Below are 24,352 nucleotides of genomic sequence, written 5' to 3'. Positions count from 1 at the left end.
AACAATTACTATAAAAGATTGTTAACAAGATTTAATTATTAAAAAAGATGTTTAATACTAAAATTATTAACGACTAAATCTTTTTATAGTATTATAATATTTAAGAAAAAGGACCAACTCTTTTTATTATGAGACAAATATATCTTTAATTATTTTTTTATTATTTTTATTTTCTTTCTTTCTTCTAAAAGTTTTATAATTTTAATTAATTATCTATTTCTTATTTATTTTTAATTTTTGTTATCTTTTGTCTTTTTTTGTCAACGGATAAACATCACAAAAACAAAAAAAAAATAAATGAAATTAAATAAATAATAAAAAAATTACAAAAATTTTAGGAAAAATATAAATTATCAACATCAAAATTATAAAACATAAATAAAAGATAATTAAGGATATATTTATTTTTTATAAAAAAATCTGCTTTTTTTAAAAATATTATAAACAAATTCTGTCTCTATTAATAATTTTGATATTAATTAAATATCCTTTTTAACAATTAAATCGTTTTTAACGGTCTTTTTGAAAATTTTTTTGGGTCATACATCAAACTCTGCTTAAATATATTTATCCACAGGCTACAATAACAGAAATAATTTTTTTTTTTTTCATATGTACTTACTCTTCTTTTAATTGGCATTTTAAATAAATTCTCAGTTTACCTCCATCAACTCCAAAAAAAAAAATTATAACCACCTAACCCAAATTGATTCATTTAAAAAAAAAATACATAGCTTAAGCCAAAACTTGGATGAACTAAATTTCATTGATGGACATAAATTTTGTTTTTCGTTTTCATTCATACAGACAAATTTTTTTTTTCCTTACCCATGGACATAATTAATTAGCCTATTTCCCATGGTTTCAACCCAAAACTTTACAGATGGCCCATTGAGTCGGCTTGGCTACCGCTCTCTACATTCAACTCTGCTCGAAGTCATTGTGCTGTGCCCCTTCTTTTTCCAATGTTACCCACAATGGATATTTTCACATAACCTTACTCCGCAACGTCTTAGCCGGTGGAAAGTGCAACATATACCCTCCTACCTTAATATTCACAACAACCACCTTACCTAAGATCTGAACCATTTCAATATTTAACAATAAATCTCAATGCTGAACAAGATTAGAGAACTGAAATGCCAACAAAATACACAAACGTACTTAAAATGTTTCCTAAAATTTATACTAAAAGAATATTTAATTTTAGTGACATATTAATATATATATTTAAATATTATAAATAGTGAGAGATTAAAATATATTTATAAATTTATTAATAATGATTTTATCAATAGTTTAATAAAACAAAAAGAACCGTTATAAATCGTTTTAATTGTTTTAAAACTACACGGTACTATTTGTACTGATTAGAAATGAAGGAATAGTCACACCTATTGAGAATATATGTGACTCTGCTTGCTTTGCGCCTCTATTTTAGATTGCTTCTTGCTATGTATATCAAGGTTATCAGGATCGAATCGCTTTACTCACTTATTTTATTTATTAGTTTATTAGTCTAATAAGTTTAGTTGTGATTAATCAAAAAAATTATTTTAAAATAAATAATAAATAAATTATAAAACATCGACACAAAAAAATTAATAAATCATCAATATAATAAAAATTATAGAATATATTTATTGCTATAATATATAATTGTTTAATAGTTAATACATTGATAATTAATATATTTTGTCATCTATCATTGGCATTTCATTTTAATATTGAAGAGTGTTACACATATAAGTCATTTTGGTTTACAAATCATATAAGTTAGGATAAATTTAATAAAAAGCAAGTTCACTCATATAAGTCACTTCTTTTACCAAACAAGTACACATCCATAGTCATACCACACTAATACGAAGTTACTAGCTTTGCTTGTGCTTTAATTCTGGAACATTTTGTATCCCCTTCAAAAAGGCCTATATTATGCCAGATCCAAAAACTAGAGCTGTGACTGCGTTTTATCCTAAATAATCTTATTCAGTAATGTTAAAGTGAGACCAATGTCTTTCCCAAATATTTGTGCAGAAAATTGATGGCTCCAGAGTGGAGAAGGTGTTGGAAGCTGTTTCCATAGACTAATTTAAGTCATCAAAATTTTCACACACTAAATTAAAAATCAAATAATTCTTCGAAGAGGAATTTAAATATTAACTCAATTTTATTACTTCCTATTTTAAACTTTAGAGAAAATATTAAAATACAATTTTATCTATTTGTTCCCCAGAAATTCCCTACGGATTTCACTATGTTGTACACTATATCTCTTCCTCGCATTAGCTTCCTCATCTCTTTGTTCCAAATTCCAATCCTCCACCGTTAACTATGTTACCGCCCTTTCCACCACCATCATCTAACCGTTCACTTGCCCTACAGTGGTATATGTCACCTCCAACAGTTTTGTGGCCCCGCAAAGATGAGAACAAAAAGATCAATGCTCGTACATTGTAGAGTGTAGACCCTAAGACACCGACCAAAACAGAGCTAAAATTCCAAATTCACATGTGAACTTTTAAGTCAAGACCTCAAACTTGGCTTTACGGAATTCAAAAATACTATTCTTATATTAAACTAAAATCAACTGGTAATATATTTGTATATAAATATATATATGATTTAATTTATTTTTAATATATATTTATATTTTAACATATATTTTAGATTAATAATTGAGTTTAGTGGACACATAATATAATAGAAAAAAATTAAACTCCATGTCACACCACTCTTTATCTTTTGTTTGTTTTTTAACTAACCTTTCTAGCGAGATTAGCCTATTTAGTATTACGTTACCAAAAATTAGCTTCAAATTATGTCTCTAAAATTTCGGTAATACTAATTAGAATTTATTTTATTTAATATTTATTAATTATTATAACAATTAATAAATATTAAATAAGATAAATTTTCACTATTTTTAGTTAAGGTGAATTTTATGATGTAGAAAGAAAGATTCTTCTACATGTATATATTTGTGTTGTCAAAAGAATAGTGTGACAAGTGTTTGGAAAGAGAGTAAATAAAGAGACAAGATTTGACATGTTGCAAGTAAAATGTAGTTTATTTATCTTATGTAACATGTAAATGATGTATTGATTAAATAGGCTAATTATATTTATGTTAATTAATTATTAAAAATAATATTAGACCTTGTATGATTTTTTTTATTTTTGGATTTTTTGAATGTACGCTCTCTCTCTCTAAAAATATTAACTTTACACACAAAAATTTATTAATATTTATTTATTTTAATATATTTTTTTTATGACTTAGATATATCCAGTTTCACAAATATAAAAATATATTTACATATTTTAACCAACAAAAAAAAAAGCATATAACTTTACGTATTTACATACATTTAAATTAACGGTAATATTTATATATAATTAATTTAAATATTATATCAATATATCTGTCAATATTACTCTAGGTACATATAGATATTTATAAAAAAATATTATTCAAACACCACATATTCTTGACATCTTATAAAAATAGTTTGTTATTAATTATTTATATATTTAAATTTTTTTAATTAATAAAACAAAAAAAAATTATATTCAATTGTTTAAAAAATATTGATGTCAAAATAGCATTTGTAATACTGCCATTTTTATGGTGCAGAAAGAGAGAATATATATTTTGGGAGAGTTGATTTTTTTAAAGAATAAAAATTGTAATAAGAAATTTTGCTTTTTGTTATAAAGAAAAATTAAAAATAAATTTAATTTTAATGTAGTGTTAATATAAAATAATTTTATATTTACATCTAATAACGTAACACTACATTAACAAAAATAATTACTTTTTATAGACGGTGTGAATTGTCATCCAAAATACTAAATATAATTACACGACTATGTAAAACACATTTTACACTGTCAATCCATCAAAATTAAACTTACTAAAAATATGTGCACCTAAAATTTGTATAACACCAGACATATAGGAAAACATGGTAGACACAAAAAAAAATATAAGAAAACATAGTTATTTTTTGGTATTATATAGACGAGATATTGTTATTTTATTTGTATTAAAATATCTATTTACAGTTGTTTATAAAAAATAATTAAAAGAAAATTTTAAATACTAAAAAAAGAAAAAAAATTTAATAATTAATATTTAAAAAAATTGGCTAAAAAATTAAATTCTTCAAGTTATTATTAGAATATTTTAGATGCAACCTATTATTTATAATTAAATTATTAATTTTTTCCGATGAATAAACTATGTTATTGAGTGAATATTTAATATTTATTATTTTATTAAACGAAAAAAGTATGTCTGAACAAATTTAATAAAATTATATGATTAGTTTCTTTTTGAAGACATAAAAGTGTGTTGAAAAAAGATGATAATTTTTCTAATATATATTATACATTCATTAATTTAATTTAAAATAAATATTAATAAATTTTTGTGTGTAAAAAATAACTTTTCATATGATATTTATTATGTAAATAAAAATAATTAATTGAATTTTCTTTTTCAAGTAACATGAGTCGGAAGAAAAATTATTAACTTAGATGAAAAATTAATGAAAAAGAAAAATTCAATTAATTATTTTTCTTTCAACTCATGTTATTTGAAAAAGAAAATTCAATTAATTATTTTTATTTACATAATAAATATTATTTGAAAAATTAATTTTACACACAAAAATTTATTAATATTTATTTTAAATTAAATTAATGAATATATAATATATACTAAAAAGATTATCATCTTTCTTCAACACACTTCTATGCCCTCAAAGAGAAACTAATCATATAGTGCCTTTAAAGAGAAACTAATCATATAATTTTGTTAAATCTATTTAGATGACATACTTTTTTCGTTTAATAAAATAATAAATATTAAATATTCACTCAATAATATAGTTTATTCATTGTAAAAAATTAATAATTTAATTATAAATAATAGATTGCATCTAAAATATTCTAATAATAACTTGAAGTATTTAATTTTTTTTAGACAATTTTTTTTGAAATATTAATTATTAAAAGATTTTTTTTTTTAGTATTTAAAATTTTCTTTTAATTATCTTTTATAAACAACTGTAAATAGATATTTTAATGCAAACAAAATAACAATATATCGTCTATATAATACCGAAAAATAACTATATTTTCTTATATTTTTTTTGGTGTCTACCATGTTTTCCTATATGTCTGGTGTTATGAGTCACCAAAAAAAATATGTCTGGTGTTATACAAATTTTGGGTGCACATATTTTTAGTGAGTTTAATTTTGATGTATTGACAGTGTAAAATGTGTTTTACACAGTCATGTAATTATATTTGGTCTTTTGGATGACAATAAATACTGTCTATAAAAAGTAATTATTTTTGTTAATGTAGTGTTACGTTATTAGATATAAATATAAAATTATTTTATACTAACACTATATTAAAATTAAATTTATTTTTAATTTCCCTTTATAACAAAAAGCAAAATTTCTTATCACAATTTTCATTCTTAAAAAAAATCAACTCTCCCAAAATATATATTCTCTCTTTGCACCATAAAAATGGCAGTATTACAAATACTATTTTGACATCAATATTTTTTAAACAATTAAATATAAAATTTTTTTGTTTTATTAATTAAAAAAATTTAAATATATAAATAATTAATAACAAACTATTTTTATAAGATGTCAAGAATATGTGGTGTTTGAATAATATTTTTTTATAAATATCTATATATACCCAGAGTAATATTAACAGATATATTGATATAATATTTAAATTAAATATATATAAATATTACCGTTAATTTAAATGTATGTAAATACGTAAAGTTATATGTTTTTTTGTTAGTTAAAATGTGTAAATATATTTTTATATTTGTGAAACTGAATATATCTAAGTCATCAAAAAAGAAAAAAGGTATATATTAAATAAATAAATATTAATAAATTTTTGTGTGTAAAGTTAATATTTTTGGAGAAAGAGAGCGTACATTCAAAAGTCCAAAAATAAAAAAATCATACAAGGTCCAATATTATCTTTAATAATTAATTAACATAAATATAATTAGTCTATTTAATCAATACATCATTTCCATGTTACATAAGACAAAATACACTACATTTTACTTGCAACATGTCAAATCTTGTCTCTTCATTTACTCTCTTTCCAAACACTTGTCACACTACCTTTTTGACAACACAAACATACACATGTAGAAGAATCTTTCTTTCTACATCATAGAATTCACCTTTAGTTAATTCTTTTTTGTTATTAAATATTTTTGCTAAAATTTATTGTGGTTTTAGAAGTTTACTGAAAAAGTTAGATTTATTGCAGAATTTAGCAGCATTTGAGGTTGAATTTATGCGAGGGATCTCCAATTGAGACGAAACTTTTTTAGTTACAGAGCACTATATCTTAGAATTAAAATGGTATATCATTTATAAATTTTAGATATCATTTGGTTATTTCATGACAACAGTTATTACTAAAATGTCTAATGCTTTTAGATTTTGGTGAAAGTTTTAGGAATTGCTAGAGAATAAGTGAAGTAAATCTTTTTAATGATCCAAATTTTAAAACTGGCAAAAGATATAACATTAAAAAGTAATAAGATTTAGGGTTTATTTTACTTAATGTAAACCCAAATCAAACAATGTCATTTTAGTTTGTTTCAATTTTTTTATTATATCTCAAATTTATTTAAGTAAATAAAACTTCAATAAATCTTTGACTGAGTTCACGGCATCTCTTTGCTAACATAAACCAGAAGCATTAGTCGATTGCGAGCAACATCTGCGCAAATAAAAGTAAGATATTTTTTGTAGACAAAGTAAATAAATAAATAAGCCTTTAATTCTAAAAAATTAATAAATTATGATATTGAATTTGCAAATTTTTTTTTCTTGTGATTTTAGCCCAAACATTTCCAAAAATAATACCGTAAATGATATTTGTTTCTATAGTTATCTCTCACATAATGATCAAGTTCACATTTATTGTTTAAACTTTAAAAGTATAATAAATATCCATCTTCAAGTTGGTATTGCTATTTAGTTACAATAGATTTTCAATTTTGCGAATGTTAAAAGTGGTGACAGATTTTTGTGAATTGAATGAAGTATTTCGTAAGTCAATCATAATAAATAACCAGTCAACAATGGTAGGTAGTAACAACTTTTTCAATTTCTTAATCATTAGTATAATTCGAAACACAGATTGATTAATTATATAGAACATTATTGGGAATTAATAATTATTTAGTGCAGCTAGCCTTAGATATAGGCACTTACTAAAAGTAAAATAGTCCTTGAATGATATCAAATCGTTTTTATTCACAAATCTTCCCTAGCTTGTTCTACCATTCTGCCAAATGGTAAAAATTAATTGCTTAATCACTTTTTGACAGTAAATAAATATTGGGTAATATTAGGGAGATAAAAAAAATAGTCAGAAGACAATTAATGAATGCTAAATAAGCCAAGTTATGACTGTTTTTGACTGATTTTCTTTGCTTACCAAATATTTTCGATAAGAGTAATGCTAGATAGACAAAAAAACACAGTCAGAACTTGTCTTATTTAACATTAATTAATTATTGCAACAATTAATAAATGCTAAATAAGGCAAGTTATGGCTGTTTTTGGCTATTTTTCTTTGGCTACCAGATATTTTCGTTTCGAAACATTATAGTATGCAACTAGTATTCACATTTGAAACGATAGTTTTTATCGGGTAAAATTTAACAGAAATTTCGTTGAAAGAACTTGTATATAATTAATAGTAGTAATTCATTTTAAACACACACTCAAAAGAGTTGACCATTGACCCAAGACTTTTCCCTTTACCTTGTTTCTTCAACCATTACTCACTGAATCGTGAAAGTGCTGGTATATTCAATCTTTTTTTGATTCCATTATTTCCCCTTTCTCTCTTCCTTTTCAAGCTTCCTATATCCTAGTGGCAATGTTTCAAAATCCAAGGACATTAGCTTGTAAAATGAGATATATTGGATTAATTGTTTGTGTAATAGCAATCTGTATTGCAATTATCGCTCAGAAATTTGATGCAGAGATACCGGTAGAAGAAAATACTCCTCCTTCGTATCCAGAGGGATCATCACCAACTCATGACACGAAGTTTGATGTGTTCATCAGCTTCAGTGGCAAAGACATTCGGGAAGGTTTGCTCAGCCATCTCACCAAGGCATTACGGCAGAAACAAATCGTCACCTTCGTTGACACCAAGCTCGAGCAAGGCGGCGAAATCTCGCAAGAGCTTCTCCAAGCAATTGAAAAGTCGTTGATCTCGTTAGTTGTGTTCTCAGAGAACTATGCGTTCTCGACTTGGTGTTTGGATGAGCTGGTCAAGATTATGGAGTGTAGAAGAGAAAAAGGACAAATTGTTTTACCGGTTTTCTACAGAGTGGAACCGTCTCATGTGAGACATCAAAAGGGCGTTTTTTCTACTGCCTTTGCTCAACAAGAGAAAAGGTTTGGCAAGGAAAAGGCACAAACATGGAGATCTGCTTTTCAGGAAGCTGCTAATATTTCAGGCTTTCATTCAGCAAAATTCGGGTATCTAATCTTACTTTTTCTTTTTTACCAACAATATTTAGTAACCGAATCAAGAATGATGCAATAGTAGCAAAAAAACAGGTTATACCACTTAGAGAAAAAACCTTAGGATGATTTCACAATTTCCATTTATGCTTTGATGCCTTTTTCCCTTTTTTAACTAAGCCTAACCCTTAAACTACTGATTGGGAAAATAAAAATGGCATACTCAGTCCTAGTTAGATCACAAGTACAAATTTTTTGTTGTTGTTGTCGTGTTTGTTTGTTTGATTGTTTTGGATTTGGTTTTTTTTATTTTTTAAACCACAAATAAAGTTATTCCACTGCATATACTGCATACATTACAAAAAGAGAAATAAATTAATAGAGGAATGTTAATTATATTGCTACTCCCACTGCTTGACAAAAAGTCCACCAGTGATAACTTCCCCAGGCTTGCTTGTTCTGTAAGTTCCATCCGACTATTCTTGCTCATATATAATAGTTAGTGAAATATAAATAAATCTCTAACTAGAATTAAGCCTCATTTTAGTTTCTAAGATTGGTAAGTTGCACTTATTTAGCCTTTAAAGTTTCAATTGCTACAATTTAGTCTCCCCTATATATTACTTTTCTCGTAAATATGGTTGGTAAGAAAAGTAACATTCTCCTCATATGTGTATTCCGTGTTGTGCATTTATGCTTCTAAGATGATACATACACATATGTAATGTTACTTTTCTCACCAACCATATTTATGAATAGTAGTATAACGAGAATCAAGAATGATGTGATAGTAGCAAAGCTGGCTAAACCACTCAGAGAAAGAAAGTTAGGAAGGATGACTTCACAATTTCCACTTATGCTTTGATTCCTTTGTCCCTTTTTAACTAATCCTAAACCTTAAACTACGAATTGCAAATATGGGAATGACATATTTAATCCTAATTAGGTTCCAAGTACAAATTTGTTGTTGTCGTGTTTGTTTGTTTGGTTGATTTTTTTGTAAGTCACAAGTAAATGCATACATTACAAAAAAGAGAAATTAATTTGCGTGTGGTTTTGTGGAAAAAAATTATGTAAAGAGAGATTAAAAGGAAAAATTAAGAGTTAGTAAATTTGTGAGCAAAATATTTTTATTAATGATAAATAAATAATACAAATACTAAAAGTGTGAGATAATAGTAAAGAATAAGTGTTGAAATTTTTATTAACGTCTGAGGATGAATAAGAATTTTTAAAGAGGAAAAATTAAGGTAGAACTTACTATTAAGTGTTCTAAGTTGATACAAAATAAAAAACAATGAGAATAATTAGAAGAAAATGAGTGAAAAAAATAGTCTTACAAGATCTTAGAAAAACTTAATCAGAGAAGTGGGGTAAAACTTTTTTATAATCATATGTTTTCGACTTAGTAATAAACTATTTTGGAGGAAGAGTACATTGTTCAATGTTAACAATGTCGTTTATTCTTCTTTGCTCCCAAGACTAGTTACTAAATTGGGTAATTATCAAAAGGTGATTTTGAATATTTTCTCTTTGTTTTAAGTTTCTTTAGCCAAAATAGTAAAAGAAGTGAAGTTAATTTTCACAAGTTAATATCGCAATTCTAACAATGTTTTGAAAATTTTTTTAGAGAAATATTCTAAAAAAAAAAAAAAAGAAATATTCATGACACGTAACATTACTAAATGACATCTAACTTAATTTATTTCAAACTATATAATCTTTTTACATTTTAAATTTAATCAATCTACTTCGACTAATTTAATTTTCATTAAAAAAAAACTCAACTTGTTAGAATATTCTTTAGGAAAGTTCAACCTGTATTTCCATGTTTTGCACTTTTGTATTTGAATAAAGGAAAATATTAGATATTAAATCATCATTTTATAGGTCAAGATTAAGGAGAAAGAAAGAGAAATTTAAAAGAAAAAAAATATTGACTAAAAATTTTAATTTAGAATACTTTAAAAGAAAAATCATTTCAATAAATGAATACATAATTTAGACGTAGAGTTTTGTATCATTTTTAAAATTTTATTTATTTTCAAAGTTTAATTTGATTAATTTATTCCTCAATGATTAAAATAAATTTTAATTTTATCATTATCATTATTTCTTTTAATAATTAGTTGTTAGTGAAAAATTATATTTTTTTTAATTTTATCTCTATTATTATCATCACACCTATTCCTTTATGATAACTAAAAATTCTTAAATGAATTGATATCATTGATTAAACTTAATAATATATAATATATATCAATATTTTAATTATCATTTTTATATAAAAAAATATTTATATAAATAATTACCTTAAGATTAGATTATGATTATGACTAGAATTGAGGTAGGATAATATGCTTAAGAGTAAAATTGAAAAAGAAATTAACTAATTGTTATAAAAAATTAATGATAAAATAAAATTAAAATTTATTTTAAATATTAAAAATTAAATTAAATTAAAAATTAAAATAATATTTAAAATTTGTTTTTTATTTTGACTTTTTAAAATATTTTTAATTTAACAAGTCAAGAATTAATTTAATACAAATCTATTTAAGGATCAATCGCTCGCTATTTTATAAACCGCATTATTGTTAGACAGATCTATTTGTCCTTTACTGACTGTACAGATTGGGTCAACACTCCTGCTCCGATCTAGCTCTGCTTTTGATATAAAGCCCATTGGCAAAACTCGAAGAAGGTTCCGGCACCTTCTATTCTAAAATCATTTCAAAACATTTAACGCCGGTCACCTCCGCCATGGAGCTTCCGTGGCTTTCAACTCCATCGGTGTATCTGCTGTGGCCGCCTCTGATTGCTTCGTCAATTAGCTATGATAATGTTTGTTGAAGTTTGCACTTTTTTATCTGACGTTTGTTGCATAGGAATGATGCTGAGCTTATTGAAGAAATCATCCAATCAGTGAACGCTAGGTTGAAAAATATGCGCCAGTTTTCCTCAAAAGGACTCTTCGGAATTGCTAAATCAATTTCTCGTGTTGAATCATTGCTTCGCCAAGAGCCAGAGAGCGTCCGTGTGATTGGAATTTGGGGCATGGGTGGTTTCGGAAAGACAACCGTTGCAGAAGTAGTTTATAACCTACTTCGTGATGAATACGAAAGCGTTGTTTTTCTACGAAACGTAAGGGAAGTATCATTGAGACATGGAATTATTTACTTGAAGAATGAACTCTTTTCTAAACTCTTAGGCGAAAATCTTGAAATTGACACACAATATGGATTGCCTACTTATGTTGAGAGGAGAATTGGCCGCATGAAGGTTCTTATTGTTCTTGATGATGTTAATCAATCAGAGCAGTTTGAAATTCTAGTTGGAACCCCGCAAAGTTTTGGATCAGGTAGTAGAATTATTGTAACTACCAGAGATAGGCAAGTGCTTGCGAAATATGCTCATGCTAATGATACATACAAGGTTGAACCATTGGAATCTGATGAAGCACTTCAGCTTTTCAATTTGATTGCGTTTCAACAAAATGAAGTTGTTGAAAAGGAGTATCGTGTGTTAGCAGAGAGGGTGGTGGATCATGCCAAAGGGATTCCACTGGTTCTTAAGACTTTGGGTCATTTACTTCATGGAAAAGAAAAGTGGATATGGGAAAGTGAATTAGAGAAACTTGGGAAGATTCCGAATAAGAAGGTTTTTGATATGATGAGGCTGAGTTATGATGAGTTGGATCGCCAAGAGAAATCAATGCTTTTGGACATTGCATGCTTTTTTGATGGAATGAAGTTGAAAGTGAAGTACTTAGAGAGTTTGTTAAAGCATGGGAATTTTCCAGTTCCTGCAGCATTGAAAAGACTTGAAGATATATCTTTCATAACCATTTCTAAAGAGGATGTAGTGACAATGCATGATATTGTACAAGAAATGGCTTGGGAGATTGTTCGCCAAGAATCTATTGAAGACCCTGGTAACTATAGTCGAATTTGGAATCCTGAGGACATTTATCAAGTACTGAAAAATAATCAGGTAAATGTCAAACTTATGATGTATAGAACATTTTACTTCATTTTTTTGTTGGGTTTGCAAGAAGAATATTTGACTTCTCTGAGGTAAATGTTGCATTTCATTCTTTTGTTATGTGTTAAAATGAAAAATCTTTTAAAGACCAAAGTGTATATATTTAGTGAATTTCAACTTTCAAAAGTGTTAAAACAAGAATGCATACTTATTCTTCTTGTTGTTAACTATACTTTAAAACAGGGGAGTGAGGCCATTAGAAGCATAAACTTCAGCTATTCCAAAGCAACAGTTAGGGACATGCAGTTAAGTCCTCAAGTATTTTCTAAGATGAGTAAGCTGCGATTTCTTGACTTTTATGGGGAACAACACCTCTTACACTTTCCCGAGGGGCTTCAACAGTTGCCAAGTCGACTCAGATATCTTCGTTGGACTTATTACCCTCTCAAATCATTACCAAAGAAATTTTCTGCTGAGAAGCTAGTTATATTGGAACTACCTTATAGTCAAGTGGAAAAGCTTTGGTATGGGATCCAGGTAACTAACTCTGTCCATGTATGTTTATGTAATTATGTTAGTTATTAGAACTATTTGGAGAATGATGTTCACATACCACTTTTGCTCTTTTGCTTTATTGATAATTCTGTTGCTGATAAATAATGTGCAAAAATCATTTTCATATTTTTCGTGTTCAATTTATGAAGAGGATGCTACTGTAGCATGTATAATGGCCGTAGATAAATTAGCACAATATCGTTAGGAAAATGCTACTTGTACAATACAAAATCGGCCTTTGGTCAGCCTTTAATATTATTTAATTATTTTTTTAGAAAAACATATCCCTATTTTTTAGATACATATTTATAATTAAACTTAATTTAAATTTTAAAAACTTAAATTTCTCTAACTTCCTACCCACTCTTTAGTTATTGTTTCATTCTTTTTTTTTTTACGTTAGTTCATATAAAAAATACGGTTTTTTCTTCTTTCTTTTACATTGCATTCTTAAATGTGATAACACCACTCTCTTGTCTTGGAGCTCAACCAGAACGTCTTCATCGATGAAGTCAGAAAGCACCTTCTTCTTCTTTCATTATTATTATTATTATTTGCCCCTTTGTTTATATAATTGTACTCGTATTTAGTTTCGAAACGAAAGGAGTAATTGGCACACTTTAAATCTTTAAAATCTTAGGGCTTGCAAGTATTAAGGCTATTTCTTGTGGTTCCATTCTACTATATTTGTGTTCACAAAATATTTCCTTTTCCAATCCCAGCACACTGATAACAAACATAAAAAATATGATGTGGAAGACAAATCTAAATGGCTGTATAGTCATCTTCTTCAAGTGGAGCATCAGATAAAGCACAAATAAACATAATTGTCATTTAAAAATAAACATAATAATCTATTTTTATTTAATTGTAACACAGTTGATCTTATTTGGTTTTAATAATAGAGTTGTTACCAATAAAATAATTTATACTTAATTAGTTTGACTGAAGAAGCACAAAAAATCAAAAGTTTAAGTAAGAAGATGTAGATAGTATATTCATAAATTTTTTTTTAATTATATCACATCTAATAGTATGATATTATATACAAAATATTTTTAAAACACATCCAAAATCATAAAATTATAGAATTTAAATATGAACGTTAATAATACAATTAATCTTTTGATTTTTGTGTTAAGTATAAAATGCTACTAATATTTATTATTTAATTATTAGTTAGATTTTTTTAGTATAAATAGTATGAATAGCAATTGGAGGAATTGTAATGGTTGTGTGAAAAGTGAATTGAATTCTCTCCTCATTTGATTATGTATGGGAAATAGAAATATAACTTACCATATAATAGTGGAATCTGAGTGTTCAGGTATTTATGAACATGACTGGGAGTATGAGGAAATAATAGCAATTGAGAAGGAATGAGAGAATAGAATCATTGAAAACTAAAATTTAGAAAATGTATAGGGAACTTTTAGATTAGAATGGCTGGTGGTAGTGGGGAAGAGTGAAGTTGTGGTGGTGTTAAAACTTAAAAGTGGTGGTGGGAAGAAGAAAAATGAGATGAGAAAGAGAGATTATAAGTATAACGATAGAAAGGTAACATGTTTATTGTTTGTTTGTTTTGACACAAATTTTGAATGGACATGTTAGTACACAAATTTTGGATGAACAAGTATTTAGTGTTCCTCCAAAATGTTGAGATATAGAGACACAATCAATTGGACATAATTTTTTACACTTTTATTTTTTATTAATTTTTACACAATTAATTTTTATACTTTTATTCCTTATCAATTTTTTATGCTTTTATCCTTTATCAATTTTTTATATTTTTATCCGTTATTAATTTTTACAAAATATGAGCTTTTTCTAATTTTATTGTGTCTTATACTCTTATTCAATATTTTACTAAACACAATACATATACATTAATAATTTGTGACCATGTCTTTAATTTTATGTTTCTATGTCCGTGTCTCAAGTAAGACATAAACCAAAGGCTGCCTAAGAGCACCTATGCAATTTCACTAGCTGACACAATCATCTGTTGTTATTGGTACAGAATCTTGTGAATTTGAAGGTCCTTAAGGCTCCATATTCCTCACAGTTGAAGGAGTTTCCAGACTTATCAAAAGCCACCAATCTCGAGATATTGGATCTCAAATATTGTCTCCGCTTGACTCGTGTCCATCCATCTGTCTTCTCCCTCAACAAGCTTGAGACATTGGATCTAAGCTGGTGCTCTCAACTTGCCAGACTTGAAACTAATGCTCACTTGAAATCCCTTCGTTTTCTGAGCCTCTATCACTGCAAAAGATTGAACAAATTTTCAGTGATATCAGAAAACATGACAGAACTGGATTTGCGACACACATCCATCCGAGAATTGCCCTCATCCTTCGGATGCCAAAGCAAACTCGAAAAGCTTCATCTAGCAAACTCCGAAGTAAAGAAGATGCCTGATAGCATGAAGCTTCTCACAAGTCTGAAATATCTTGACATAAGTGATTGCAAGAATCTTCAAACTCTAAAGGAGCTTCCCCTCTCCATAGAAACATTAGATGCAGATAACTGCACATCATTGAAGGCTGTGTTTTTCCCAAATGCGAGTGAACAGCTGAAGGAAAACAAGAAAAAGGCTGTATTCTGGAACTGCTTGAAGTTGGAAAATAAATCTCTCCATGCTGTCACATTGAATGCTCATATCAACATGGTGAGATTTTCAAACCAATATTTGTCTGCAATAGAACATGACAATGTAGACAATTCTAATGAAGACCCTGAAGCCTCTTATGTTTATCCCGGGAGCGAAGTTCCAAAATGGCTTGACTATCAAACAAATATGGATCACCTTACTGTTAATCTCTCTTCAGCTCCATATGCACCCAAATTAGGCTTCATTTTATGCTTCATTGTTCCTGCAGTACCATCAGAGGGTTTTAGGCTGATGTTTACAATCAGTGGTGACGATCAAGAGGAAGACGATGTCAACGAAGTCAGGTTGTACGTGGACAGACCAAGGAAGGAGATTTCATGCGATCATGTGATTCTAATATACGACCAACGTTGTAGTAGCTTCCTAAATAACAGAGGTCAAAATCGAAGAATGTTTAACATCAAGGTCTCAGTTGTGTCACTATCCATGACATCAGAGTATGTGGCAGTGGAGTTGAAAGGGTTTGGAGTGCACCCAGTAAACCCATTAGAATATCCAAGTTTCATTAGTTTTATTAAAAGAATGGAACAGTTGGGTTATTATACTACTGCTGCTACTGTCAACCCGGTTTCACCATGGAATGGAATTAGGTCGTGGTTTGGAGCTCACAATTGGGGATGATATTCAGGGTATTTGTTATATATATGGTGTCATGTTAGGTTATTGTACGGACTTAATCTAAGCCCTACCATTAGGAGAGTAGTAGAAGAATATCCTCTCAATTTTTTTTAATAATTGAAAAAATAAAATATAATTTTTAACTTTTTAAAATTTTATCTTTTATGTTTTTTTTTTTATTTTATTTATAAAATTAATAATAAAATATTATATTTTACTTCTTCAATTATTAAAAACAATTGAAATGATTCATTTTCGAACACAAAAAATGTGTCTATCATGAAAAAACATTATATGAGATTCGAAATCCCATGTACCAAATTTTGGGCGGGAAAGTTGTATTTTTTGGATAAAAATGATAATTTAAAAGAATCAATAATAACAATAATAATAATAACTAGTATTTCATCTTGTTAGTTGTTTGTTTATACTTTTTTGATCGAAAGAAAAAGTTTAATTAGTTTTATTAAATTTATTATTTAGATTTTATATTTAAAAGTTTGTAATTAAGTTTAATAGTAAAAAAAATAAAACATTTTAATAATATTTCATTTTTAAATCCATTAAAGAGCGACTTAGATATTTTATCTAATGAGTAAAGTACCATTTGTACTCATAAAGGTTGAAAATGTTGACAGATTTACCTATAGAAAAAAATTACCATTTGTACTCATAAAACATGGGTTCTATATAACAAAATAATTCAAATACTAAAAAATCACGTAAAAATTTCAAATTACCCTTATCATCATTCGCATCATCTTTTCTCTCCCCACTAACCACTCCATCATCCTCATCTGCTCATTAACTTACCACCACCACCACCACTAACCCCATCTTTTCTCTCTCTCACCAATAATCAATTAATTTTCAAACAATTGTAGCAGCAATATTTTCAGCCGCGAGCCATCTCTCCTCCTCCGTGACAAATGTTGCGGCCTCTGTTTTTGTTTCTGCAGCTTCCAGCGTCAGCGACCACCGCTGCCGTCCTCCTTCCGCCGTGGCCACCCCTCCTTCTCTCCTTCCCCGTCTCACCCTCGCCGACCAGAAAATCTTCGCACCAGCCCCTGCTTCGCCACCGCTAGCAACCGTAGAGTCATAGTGTCCCCCCTCTCCTCTCTTCACCGCCAACCACCCTCACTTACCGTGGCTACTTTATCCTCATCATCGAACCAGTGCTGCCGACGGGCCACCGTGATTCTCTTTGCAAACCAAAACCGCGACAAGCTGTGTACCACCGAATCCTAATTCACTTCTCCTTCTCCTCTTCCCCTTCTTTTTTCCTCTTCAAGAACCAGAGACCTCTAAACCACCATCACAGTCTAAACCACCATCACAGTCCTGGCATCATTGCCGTCCACACTTCCAGCCGCGAACCACCATCGTCTCGACCATCTGCGATGAACCCGAGCCACCCTCACCGTCCCAGTCGTTCTTTCTCTCGGTCCAGACGACCACCCTCGAGCCACTCACCAATCTTACACCTCCTCCACTGAACCCTAACTCCGCCAAACCCTAACAGACCTAAAACAGAACAAGTCCCTCCCTCTCAGAATTTGACTCAGGTGTGGATTGCTCAATTCGTTTAATTCTCCACATAATATGTTTGAGTTTGACAATTGATTTGTTACAGGGGCATTAGGTGGTAGCATTCTATTCTGAGTTCAATGAAAAGTTGAAAACGATGATAATGAGGGTAATTTGGGATTTTTATGTGATTTTTTAGTGTTTGAATAATTTTATTGTATGAAACCCATGTTTTATGGGTACAAATGGTAATTTCTTTTTTTTATAGGTAGCTCTGTCAACGTTTTCAACCTTCATGGGTAAAAATGGTAGTTTACTCTTATCTAATATAAAATTCCAACTATAATATTTTAAACTGTAAAAATCTAAAGATTTTTTAAATAAATAATTTAATTATTTTATTTATCGAAATAAGTAATTTGTAGAGTGTTTGCGAATTTGTGTCTCCTTACACATCTCATTTATACTGTAAATGATTTGAGACTGGAGTATTTCTTTTACAGTATAAACGAGATAAGACACATTTGCAGTTGCACATATTATGTGTACACACATATTATGAAACGTCGCTTATCTCGTTTACACTGTAAATGAGATATGTAAGGAGCGTCGTCTATATACAAAACTCGTTGGCAGTGCCTCCAAGTGTCACTTTCAAGCCTTATATCGAAACTAAGCATGCTGTTGAGTTGGATATTGCATCACAAAAAGGAAATGAAGTATATAGAATTGCAAATTACAGAGCTTCTATTTAAGAAATTTGTCCAAACTACCAACAAAGGAGATGATAATTGTTGTTTATTTGCGTTTAGTTTTAAAATTGTCGTAGGATATTATCGTCCATTTTTTTTTCTAAATCACTATCTAATTACTTGGGAGTTCTCAGTTTCTTCTAGGTATACTTATTTTGTTGTATGCATGTTGATATTTTCAGTATTAGCTGAATATTCTGGGTAAATAGTTTCTGACAGTTTAGATGGAAAAGAGTCTAATTCAGAAGACAATTTAGATGATATCTCCTCCGTTGGAATTGACAGATCCATGCAGTTTGATCTCAATAAGGTTGCGGAAGAAGATAACGAAATTTTAGAAGACCAACAAAGACAAGATAATATACATGTTACGAAAAAGTACTTTAATCTGAACAAGAAGTCATGGTATAGGGATGACATATCAGATCCTGTAAGACGTGAAGGCCATAGATTCTTGACAGAGTATTTTTTGCCAGGTCAATACGATGTTGAAGAGAAATTTTGACCTTTTATTATAAGAGTTACGTTGATTCCCTTAATTTAATGGTTTGGATCGCAGTTTTACATATTTATCTACTTTTAGAATTTCTTGATTTTGGTTTAGTAAGGCATAACTTCGAAAAAGAATAACTTTAATTTATACTCGTTAGAACTTTATTTTAAGTTTATAAATTCAGACTATGAATTTTTTTTCTTTTATATTTGTGTTTGAATGCAAATTTAAATGATAATATGGTAAACGGAAAAATCTTATTGGTAAATTTGTTCACATGAGTTAACATATATAACTTATTTAACTTGTGAACTTTTTTACATAAAACAAATCTAGAAATAGTGTTACGAGTTTAAGTAACAATGATTTAAACATATGTAATTTTAAAAAGTAGTGTTAAACGCATTTTGCACCGGTTGAAAGAAAAACACTGCAAAATGTAAATTAATAATTCACCCCAAGTTATATATCGCGGCGGTTCTAGAAAAATCGCTGCTAAATATAAAACTAATTGCAACCCCACTCTTAATCGCCGCGATATGCGCCGCAATTATTCATATAAAACCGTCGCAAAATTTCCACCACGATCTGCAGGAATTGTTGTGGTGTTCAGCGAACATTTTCTTTTCTTTTCTTTTCTTTTCTCTTTGTTTCTTCTTTTTTGAGTTTTTGTCCCAAGTGTGAAGTTAGTGTCTCTATGTATGTATGTATGTGTAGTAGCTTCGATAAAAAAGATCTCCTCTTCTGAGAACACCACATGACGTCAATGATCATAAAGACGAGAAGAAGATCACAAATTTTAAAGACAATTTAGGTCCTGGCAGTTGCATGCGTTCGTGGATAATCTCGATTTAGACGCGGACAGTTGCTGCTAGCGCTAGTTTTCATTGCAATGTTGAAGAATAAGAAGATGAGACTCTATCTACAAAAAAAAAAATAAAAAAAAATTATTTGTAAAAATATTAAATATTAAAGAATATTTAATAAAATTAAACAAATAAATTTATATTTAATTTATACCGTTAGATATAATAATAAAATAATCTAACAGTTTAAATTAAAAGTCAGATAAAAAAATTAATATTAGTCCCAAAAATAATTAGAACCAATAAATTAGTCCCTAATATTTATACCAAAAACGTCGTTGTATAGGTTGGCATTTTGCTAACGTCGTTATCTATTTTGGCATTTTGCTAAGGGAATGATATTTAGCAGGTATTTTCCTTAGAGACTTGAATCTTTATTATTTCATAGATTATACTATTTTAGTAGTTAGTATGAAGAAACTTTGACTACTCATTGCAGAAAGCTATACGAAAATGTAAGAATAAAGAATTGCGCCACCCTTTCATCACTACAATTTAAAATGCCATTGTGTTTCCCCGTGTATGTATATAATATATAACTTATATGTTATAAATAAAGGTTAAGTATTTTTTCGTCTCTAAGATTTGGAGTTAAAATTAAAATTATTTTTAGTCTAATTTCAATTAATTGTGAGAAGGAATAAGTAATGAATATGTGTGGTTTGTTGGGATGTGCCGAGGCGGTATTACCTGTCAAATACTTAGAAATTTCTCTTGGCGCTAATTTTTAGTTGGTGAAGACCTAGAAACCAATTATAGACAAGGTAGAAGACAAGCTGAACCTATGGAAAGCTAGATTTCTCAACAAAGCGGGTAAGTTGGTCCTAATAAAATCTGTTCTTAATAGTCTGCCGGTCTACTACTTGAGCCTGTATAAGATGCCAAAAGCGATTGCAAAAAAGTTAATTGGACTTCAGAGAAGATTCTTGTGGAGTAAAGAAGATGGAAATAATCGTATACCACTCGTGAAATGGGAGGTAGTTCAAACTCCAAAAAAGCTAGGAGGCTTGGGGGTGGGAGATGTTCTACTTAGAAATGCATCGCTCCTATTCAAGTGGTGGTGGCGCTTCTTAAAGGAGGAATGCCCGTTGTGGAAGAAGGTTGTATGTTCTTGTAATCAATTGGACTCAACTGTAATGTTGTCCAGCCAAACTTTGCCATCAAGAAGGGGTCCATGGAAAGATATTTGCCAGCTTAATATTAAGGAATAACAGGTAAGAGACATGACGATAAGTGGTTTGTCTATGGAAGTGGAAAACGGCAGGATAACTCGTTTTTGAGAGGATACTTGGGTACAAGGTGGCTCTTTGAAAGATAGTTTTCCGAGACTCTTCTCTGTTTCAAATCAACAAGGTTTCGTAATAGGGGACTGTGGGTTTTGGGATGGGTTAGAGTGGGTATGGAACTTCCAATGGAGGAGAGAACTTTTCCAATGGGAGTTAGAGTTGCTCAATCAGCTTCATGATAGGTTACAGGTTGTAAGATTATCGAGTGATAGAGAGGACTCAATTGTATGGAAATTTGACAAAAAAGGTATTTTTTCTACTAATTCTTTTATGCAAGTGATACAGAAAGAGACCTTTTCAGAGGATATCACGAGCTACAGTTTCACTAGTTCGATTTGGAGAGGCTTGGTTCCTCTAAGAGTTGAACTATTTGCATGGTTTGTTTTAGTAGGCTGGGTCAACACAAAGGAGAGGCTGAGTAGACTGGACATTATCAATCATAATGACAATATATGTGTATTGTGTAAAAAGGATATAGAATTTGTACATCATTTATTTGTTGCCTGTGAGTTTACGTGGCAGGTGTGGTGTGCTTGGTTGAAGTATGCTGATAGAGTTTGGGTCATTCCAGGGTCCGTTAAAGAGTTCTTCGAGAATTGGACTGGAGTAGCAGGTGAAAAGCTGGAGCAAAAGAAATAGCTATTAGACTTCTTTGCGGTTATCTGGAACACTTGATTGGAGCGGAACAGACGAGTATTTGAGAGATCAGAGACAAGTGTTGAAGGTGTACAGATTATGTCATTTTCGAGTATAGGGAATGGTGTGGAGTTGATCCATTTGGTTGTTGATGGCAATGCCGGAGATGACAACGGATTATACTTGTTATTTGTGTTTATGTCTTGTTTTTAGTGTCCCTAGATCTTTATTGCTCCACTTCATTGTGTTGAGCTCCCTCTGTTAAAAATTTTTTTTTTAGTTTTTTTTATTAAAATCATCCTCAACATTAAAAAATATTATAAAATTATCATTTTCTTAATTTTTTGACTAAAATACCCTTAACCTCAAACTCTTCTTCATCTTCTACCTCTGTTTAACTTATCCACTCTTCACCTCAAATTCCCAATTTCAGAAACCCTTCATTTCACCAAATCCTTCCTCTATTTTTCTTTCCACAACAATCACAGCTCGCTCTCCCACCACGCCACTCACCTCCGCCCCCTAGTCGTCGTCGTCGTATTGAAGAACATTGAAGAGCTCAGCATCAAGATCACCGATCTCACCCTACCCCCTCTCTCTCTTTCTTTCTCTCTTATTTTCTGAGTCCGTCGCCGCCGTGAAGGTCCGTCAACTCAATCGCGCTTGTTATCGTCACTAAAGACTGCAGCCTTTGATGGTACAGTTTCAATAACGTCTCGAAGAAAGCCGAAACTCAGATCCAAGCATCCCTTCAAACTTGGCCCCTCTCTCTCTCGTCGTTCCCTTCTTCTCAGGTCGACAACGATAACGATGGTCTTGCTCGTCGCCAACATCGTCTTGCTCAACCTCTTCTCCTTCTTCAATTCCTCTCTTTCTCTCTCGCTCTCTCCCCTTCTGTGTTTTGATTCTCTCTATTCTACTTCTTCGAAGGCACATGCATTAGGCATCAAATCCGGTTGTTTCTAGGAGGACTTCAACAAGAGTAAAGTCATTAGCTTTAGTGCTTCATGGGTGAGGGAAAGTGGTTGTTGGGTATTCTGAAGAAGTTTTTTTTAAGGGGAAGTGCTCCATCGGCTTCTAGTGACTTCTATGTTTTGTTGTTGTAGAAAAAAATATTATGTTTTTAGTTTGTCTTGTTATAAAGTACAGAAAAAAATATTGTATTTTGTGGTTTGTTGTTGTTGCAGGCTCTGTATTTTGTTATTTCCTGGATTTCAGCAAAATCTTTGCTCTATTTTTTTCATTTTACTTAATTTTCTGGATTTTAATTTGTTCTTTATTCTTTTATTTTTTCTAGTTTTCTTTTTTATTTTTTGTATCATTTTCCTTTTAATTTACTTTCTTTGTCTCTGTTGTTGTTGTTGATTTTGGATAGAATAAAGGTTAGACTTGTGATAATTTTGTTGCAGTAAGAGAATTAAGGACAAAGACAGCGGTGTGATGGAAGTGAGAGGAGTGTTGAGGGTGGGGAGTAAATGGCAGAGGTAGAAAATGGAAGGTGGGAGGAGTGTTATGGTTAGAGGTTAGTGATGAGGAAGAGTAGGAGTCTGGGAGAAAGAGATATAGAAAGAGGTTCATGATGAAAAAGGGGGGTTGGGGGTTAGTGATGAGGAAAAGGATTTTTTTTAAGGAAAAAATCGTCTAAAAAATATTGTTTATGGATAAAATGATGATTTTATAACATTTTGTAACGTTGAGGATGATTTTAATAAGAAAAAAAAAAGTCGAGAACGATTTTGATTTTGACTCAAGACCTTAAGAACGAAAAAAGTACTTAACTCTATAAATAACAATGATACGAAGTGTATATCAAAATTAGTTATTAATATCAAACATATATTAAAATATAAAATATATATTAAAAATAAATTAAATTATATATAAATATATAATAATTAATTTTAAAAGTTAATTCTAATATATAAATAATATTTAATAATTATAATATTGGTTAATAATAATAATAATAATAATAATAATAATAATAATAATAATAATAATAATAATAATAAAAGAATTGCTTTTATGCTAGAAATGTTTGTATAGCAGTCTAGCCATGACTACCCTTTTAAACCTAAAAAATGAAAAAGAAGTTTTCCATCAGAGAAAATTAAAAACAGAATATCAAAACTAAAATTAAATATCTTAAGTTGTTGATATAGTTATATTAAAATTTTGCTTAAATGTTATGAACTTTTATTGCTACATGCTAGAAGCATCAAATGACACTTTTATAGTTCTTTTATGTAATATCAAATAAAGAAATATTTATATATTTAATTAAGATAAAATTATTAATATTGTTATTCATCTTTTTTGTCCAATATTGAAGGAGAAAAAATTAAGTGAGTCCCATCCATCTTTTTTCCACCATTTATTTATTCTTTTACAAGCTTTCACCTCAACC

At 29.4% G+C, this 24,352-nt stretch overlaps 1 protein-coding gene across 2 annotated transcripts; it reads left to right on the top strand.

The window, feature by feature from the left end:
* The first annotated feature begins 7,705 nt into the window (after window positions 1-7,705).
* LOC112777135 (putative disease resistance protein At4g11170) lies at window positions 7,706-16,538 on the top strand. Of its 2 annotated transcripts, none has more exons than XM_025821425.2 (4): window positions 7,706-8,566; window positions 11,440-12,544; window positions 12,779-13,072; window positions 15,114-16,538. In XM_025821425.2, the coding sequence occupies exons 1-4, from the start codon at window positions 7,956-7,958 to the stop codon at window positions 16,386-16,388; spliced, it is 3,285 nt and encodes a 1,094-aa protein (XP_025677210.1). In that variant the 5' UTR covers window positions 7,706-7,955; the 3' UTR covers window positions 16,389-16,538. The 2 variants fall into 2 exon arrangements, with proteins under 2 accessions (XP_025677210.1, XP_025677211.1); XM_025821426.2 differs by having other exon boundaries at window positions 7,826-8,566; window positions 15,159-16,538.
* The last annotated feature ends 7,814 nt before the right edge of the window (window positions 16,539-24,352 follow it).

The sequence above is a fragment of the Arachis hypogaea genome, chromosome 19 (assembly GCF_003086295.3).
Source record: "Arachis hypogaea cultivar Tifrunner chromosome 19, arahy.Tifrunner.gnm2.J5K5, whole genome shotgun sequence".
In the NCBI taxonomy this organism is placed as follows: Eukaryota; Viridiplantae; Streptophyta; class Magnoliopsida; order Fabales; family Fabaceae; genus Arachis; species Arachis hypogaea.
The sequence above is the reverse complement of the archived record's forward strand: the minus strand, read 5'-3'. Positions and strand labels throughout refer to the sequence as shown.

Bases quoted from the DNA above. Each gene is read 5' to 3' on its own strand.
- LOC112777135 (XM_025821425.2), top strand. From the start codon at position 7,956: ATGTTTCAAAATCCAAGGACATTAGCTTGTAAAATGAGATATATTGGA. The intron at 8,567-11,439 runs GTATCTAATCTT...TTTGTTGCATAG, and splicing joins TTTCATTCAGCAAAATTCGG to GAATGATGCTGAGCTTATTG. The intron at 13,073-15,113 runs GTAACTAACTCT...TTATTGGTACAG, and splicing joins AGCTTTGGTATGGGATCCAG to AATCTTGTGAATTTGAAGGT.